At 32.4% G+C, this 5,801-nt stretch overlaps 1 protein-coding gene across 3 annotated transcripts in view; it reads left to right on the top strand.

Annotated features, from left to right (window-relative positions):
* Positions 1 to 309: 309 nt before the first annotated feature.
* hwt (heavyweight) overlaps positions 310 to 5,801 on the top strand; it is a gene marked incomplete at its 5' end in the record, with an annotated part of 69,645 nt that continues 64,153 nt past the window's right edge. For all 3 annotated transcript variants that reach the window (XR_010843370.1, XR_010843369.1, XM_014432399.3), the window contains 1 exon segment: positions 310 to 420. Coding sequence is in view for 1 of the 3 variants with exons in the window: in XM_014432399.3 (XP_014287885.3) it covers positions 310 to 420 (111 nt within the window).

Genomic DNA, 5,801 nt, shown 5'->3' with positions numbered 1-5,801 from the left:
CCTGATGAAGCCTTGTAAAGTGGATCGAAACGTATGCCAATAACTATTAGAATACTAATTTTTGTTCCTTTTTCACCGCACCTCCGATCATCTGCTTTATAGGATCAATTTATCTTTATCAAGCTATACTGAGTCTTTTAAGAAAACAACTTAACTGAGACAATTTCGGGTGGGTGTACCTATATAACAAAACATTTACCTCGGATCATCAGGAACTAATGATGCAAAAAAGCCTATAATTTATTGTATCATAAATCATAAATTTATGTTCATGCATCATGTATGCTCTAATGTATTATTTTGTTGCAGGTTTCGCTATGTGATGATTACAGTGTTCCCGTCGATTTTGTTATAAAAAAACGTCCTGTAAGTATTGGTTCGGCTCCGTTCTGGGACAAACCTTCGCCTCACTCTGAAAATGTAAGTTATTTTCTAGATAATTTCTGTAATATATTTTTTAATGTTATACTTTTATCGAACTCTAGAATTGTTTTTATAGTCATAATTTTTAATTACCAGTTTTGATTAAAGTTTAAAAGTTATATTTTTGAATATATGTGAAAAAACAAACAAAAGTACCCTCTTTTTAGTAGAGAACAGAAAGCAATCGGAAACATGGAGTTGATGAATCCCTAAAACAGAAGGGACAGTGCCTTTAGAATAGCTTTCTCATATTTCTTTTCTTCTTTCACATTTCAATCTGCGAGGAAAGATTTTTCTTTCACTTTGCTTGAGATCATTACTCAAAGGATATTTTATTATACTCTTACTTTCATTTTATTATTAAATTTATTGTAACGAAATTTAATGTTTTTTCTTTTGTATATTTTTTTAATATATTGTATAGGATAACGTAAAAAATTTATAAAATTATATAGAATATTTTCTTAATTTATAATAACTTATATACTTATTACTGGAAGAGTTTCATGTCTAATTAGAACTTATGAATGAAAAAGTAGTCTTCCTTGATTTAATTATTTATTTCATATCATTAATAAACAATAACAACGTTTCGAAGTCACCCTATCATCTAAAACAAATTCTCACATTCATTAAAATTGTTTTTCCCTCTACATAGCCTCCCACTCATTAGTCAAAACACATAAATAATTTTGGAAATGGTAAAATGTCGTACTATATACAATAAATGGAAAGCGGCGTGGCTTAGTGGTAAGGCACTGGGCTACTAACTCCTAGTAACCTAGTTCTAATGCGGCTGTGGCAGATAGTTATTTATTTTTTTTATAAGTATCGTTCAAATATGAAGGTGGTCAGGGTTGCGGTTAAAAAAAAAAAGTAGTTTTCAACTATTTATTATCCGCAGTTTCGCCCCACTTTGTAGAGCTTCGTCAGGGCTGTTCACGATGATAGCTAAACAAACTTTTTGAAAAGAAGTGGGGCGAAACGTCGGATAATAAAAATTTCAAAACTATTGTTCTTTTTAACCGCGACCCTGACCAGCTTCATATTTTATTAATTTAATAAAAAATGTGGGTGATTTTTTTTTTTTTTTTATTAAGTTAAGTGTTTCGACCACTCGGGCCATTTACACTTGATTTACAAATTCGATTACAATTGGCATGTTCATACAGTAGAAATACAAATACAATTGAAATTACAAGATGAGAAATTTACATACATACATGACATACAATGACAGTTGAAATTACAAAGTGGGAAATTCACAATCACAATTACCATTACATGTTAACAATTACAATTTACACTTCACAAACTTATTACTGTTGTGGAGAATTCTCTGATTGTTTCCTGTACACATAAAAAGAATCGGTGAGACTCCAGAGCAGCCCAGTAAGAATGTGCCCAACAACGAGAACACTTCAGCAGCAGCAACACATCGGTTCATCCTTCCTTCTTTATGGGATGATGGTGAGTCGTGTATGTTCCATCCGAATACATCTCATTAATATTATTAATTTTTTTAATGTAACCGTGAGTCAATCCCGTGGGTTCAGGAGACCTCCTGGGCCCTGTTTCATAATGAAAGCTAATAGTATTAGTTGATAGTACAAGTGTAGAAACTAGTGTGGTAATAATACTAATACTTATTTTTTTCATGACAGGGATGACTATTAGTGATATTACAGAAATTAAAAAATACTTAAGTACGAGTTACAATTGTACAAGTCTGGGTAATTGAATTAAGATAAATCTACAAGACTAATAGTATTATTTTGTACTTATTATGAAACAGGGCCCAGGAGGTTATATAGTTAATATATTATTATTATTATGTTATATAGTTATATATTATATACTATAGTTCGACATTTTACCATTTCCAAAATTATTTATGTGTTTTGACTAATAAGGAGGGGAAGGGGAGACTATGCAGGGGGAAAAACAATTTTAATGAAACCTATTTTGGTAATAGTAGTATTCTTATGTTTTATTTTTATTTGTAATGATTCTTGCCAAGAAGCTGAGAAAGAACAAAGTCTATTAGAACTTTTGAATATAAAAGTACTCTTCCTTGTTTTAATTATTCATTTTATATCATTAATAATCATTTACAACATTTCTTTTAATTATTATTAAATTAGTCATCTTTTGTGGAACAGTGGTAGGAGAATGTTGACTTGGCTTTAATCTCTTTGTAATCAATGATAAAGATAACTTGTTTTCAGGAAGGTAGTTTATATCTCCTATTTTTAATTATTAAAAAAAAAATTATATGTGACAATAATACGTTATTATTAGCAGTACGAGACTAATAAGAAAAAAAACACAATTTAATTATAGACTGATGTTTAATCAGGTAATTGTTTTAAAAAATTGTCGCATCCAGATTCAATGATGTGGCTACTCTTAATTAGGGAAAAACCTGGCGGTTGGTATGATCTAGAACAAATCACCTCCTAGCCGAGCTGTAGGTCTAGTACTAGTACTTCGTTACAAAGTACTGCACCTCCGACCTTTCATGAGTTGTTTTATTTATATTCAATTATTTATGTAATTTAAGTCAGTCAATCGAATAAAATGATATATATTACTTTGTACGGGAGTATGGCGCGTGGCTACTAACTCCGAGGACCTGAGTTCGAATCTGGCTGGGCAGAAAAAATTTTTCTGTTACATTGTAGCCGTGAGTAAACCATGTGGGTTCTTGGAGCCTTCTTGGAGTCCACCCATCCTCTTACATTGGGTAAAAATCTGGTGGTCGAGCTTAATTCTCCTTGCACAACCGTTGGTCTAGTAAGAGTACTTCCTTACAAAGTGCTGAATCCCTGACCCTTCATGGGTTGTAGGGGTGCAGATTTTTATTTTTTTTTATAATTATAAACGTTTAAGTTCATAAAATTTTTTAAGTGAACTATTACTGTTATTATGATAAAGTTCATGACTTGGGAGCACATAGAAGAGGCTATATCTGTAAGCCGAGAGCGTTCTAAGAAAACATTACTGAACTTCATGAGCTGGCTTTTTATAAAATTAAAAGGCTCCTTCAGCAGGCTCCTTCCCTCCCCACCTAGGGCTTTAGATTTTTCTTCAAGGAGGGCCCCTCCCTTCTGCAAGTTATTGGGTTAGAATAAAGGTTGATCGTGCCCTTCCATCAGGGGTCGTATTTTTTTTAAGTTCACCACGACTTCTTTGTCTCAGCCGCGGCTTCGACAGAATATTAAAAGATAAAAAAAGTTGAGCCTAACAAATAAAGCCTAATGATCTGTCTCCTGAACCCTCAAGTTCCGGTTGAACTTAGGAACAAAGAGGAAATAAAGCTGATTACCTGACTTGAAATTAGGTATCTTTATTCTTAGAAAGAGGAAACTTATTCCCTCAATATTTTTTTCAAATGACCTCTTTTAAAAACTTGCAGTATTTATTTCTGTACAACTATAACATTTATATATAAATCTATAATTTCGTGCAGACATAAAATTAACGGTAAATAAAATCAATAGTAATTGAGCCGTTTATTTTGGAAGTGGCCAAAGTCCATTTGTTGATTATTTCCGGTTGCCCGTGTTTACGAGTACAACTTCAAGTTATCTATCAATAAATTATTGGAGGTTACTTATATTCCTAATAAATATCAGGATTCTGGACACATAATATTTCAGAGTTAGTTCAATAATTCAGCCGTTTATTTTTTAAAGTGGTCTAAGTCCATTTATACTTGAATTAAAATATGTTTAATGTAGTTAAAAATTGTCCAAACTGAAACTAATTGATCACAATTTTTTTTTAATATTTATTTATTGCTATTTACAACTGTACATTATAATACATTTAGTAAATCTGATCTAAGTTAAATTGTAGTGTTACAGGCGTGTAGAGAAACTACCCATTGGTAGCACTCTAATGACATTTTACATTAGCTGGTCTCCTGGCCATCTTCTTTTCAGGCGCCTCGGAGGATTGTCAGGAATGGAAGAGGATGCAAGATTAGAAACTAGGGGGTTTGAGTGGTTAGAGAGTTTATAATGGAAGGAGTGATATCTGGTTCGGGCTAGATCGGTTACATAGGGAACATGAAGGTCTTTATGTATGATTTTATTTGTGACAAAGCAAAGAGCATTGAGGATTTTACGAAGGATTTTGGATTCTAAGGATTGAATACGAGAGGAATTCGAAGGTTTAGTGGAGCCCCAAAGCTCAACTCCATATGTCCAGATTGGCCTTATTACAGTCATGTAGATCAGTCTTTTGTAATATGTTGGAAGTCTAGACCGTTTGTCTAGTAAGTGCTGTAATAGTCGAAATCGACGTGCAGTTTCCTGTCTTTTCAGTCTGGTGTGAGGTTGCCAGGTTAATCGCTTATCCAAATGTAGTTCAAGGTAGCGGATCTGTTCGACAGGGGTAAGAGGAACATCATTAAATGAAACTGTAGGGCAGTCAGTAGGTTTACGACGAAGGGTAAAGGTGATTTGATGGGATTTGATGGAATTTATCTTAATTCACAATTTTTTAATATCAGGAAATTCGTTTTTACCAAATGATAGAGATTTCGACGTTGTAGAAATGGCATTGAAAAATAATAATTTACTGTATGTCTCCCGAGATTATTACATTATCAAAAAGAGTCGGAAAGATAAAATAACTTTATTGTGCATGAAATGAGACAAGAAGATTTTGTATTAACAAAATTATTAGAAGACGCAATTTTTAAAAGGATAAAGAATTCTAACGGAGAATCAATAAACTGGTTAAAAATATGCTGGATCCGAATTGTCAGAATTAACTATATAAAATTTTCTAAAGTTCGAAAATATTATATCGAAACTACTGTATAAAAATATTAGACAAATTACAAAAGCAAAATTCAAGGGCACTGACCTATTACGCAACATCATGATTTCTTCACATGCCTTTCATACACAAAAAATATTGATGAGTAGTAAATTGTTTTGTAATTTTGTACGTTTTTTAGTTTAAAAAATGTTTTGAATCGCATAAATTATGTTTTTGAAGTGTTGCAAAGATGTGTAAAATAAAATGACTATGGTTTTTTTTTAATTTGAAGCCTTTTAAATTATGTTGAATGGACCTGGGTTCCTTCAAATTTTATAACGAATCTGGTTGTTAATTTTGAATGTAGCTTAACTCCTCCATTCTTGGTTTGAAAACCCATTTTGGCATATAACAAGATGTTTACATTCTCATAATAAGATGTCTAAATTCTCCATAGCTTTTCGGCAGAAACGAAACCCAACACTCCCTCTGGCAGAAAGAATCACTTTGGCTATCTCTACACTTAAAACGATTCCGATAATGAAGCCTGAAATTCAGAACCCACCTTGGACTCTAAAACAACCAGTAACAATGCTACATCTGTC

This window comes from Halyomorpha halys, unplaced genomic scaffold (assembly GCF_000696795.3).
Source record: "Halyomorpha halys isolate HHAL.00 unplaced genomic scaffold, Hhal_1.1 Scaffold1051.1, whole genome shotgun sequence".
Classification (NCBI taxonomy): Eukaryota; Metazoa; Arthropoda; class Insecta; order Hemiptera; family Pentatomidae; genus Halyomorpha; species Halyomorpha halys.
The sequence above is the reverse complement of the archived record's forward strand: the minus strand, read 5'-3'. Positions and strand labels throughout refer to the sequence as shown.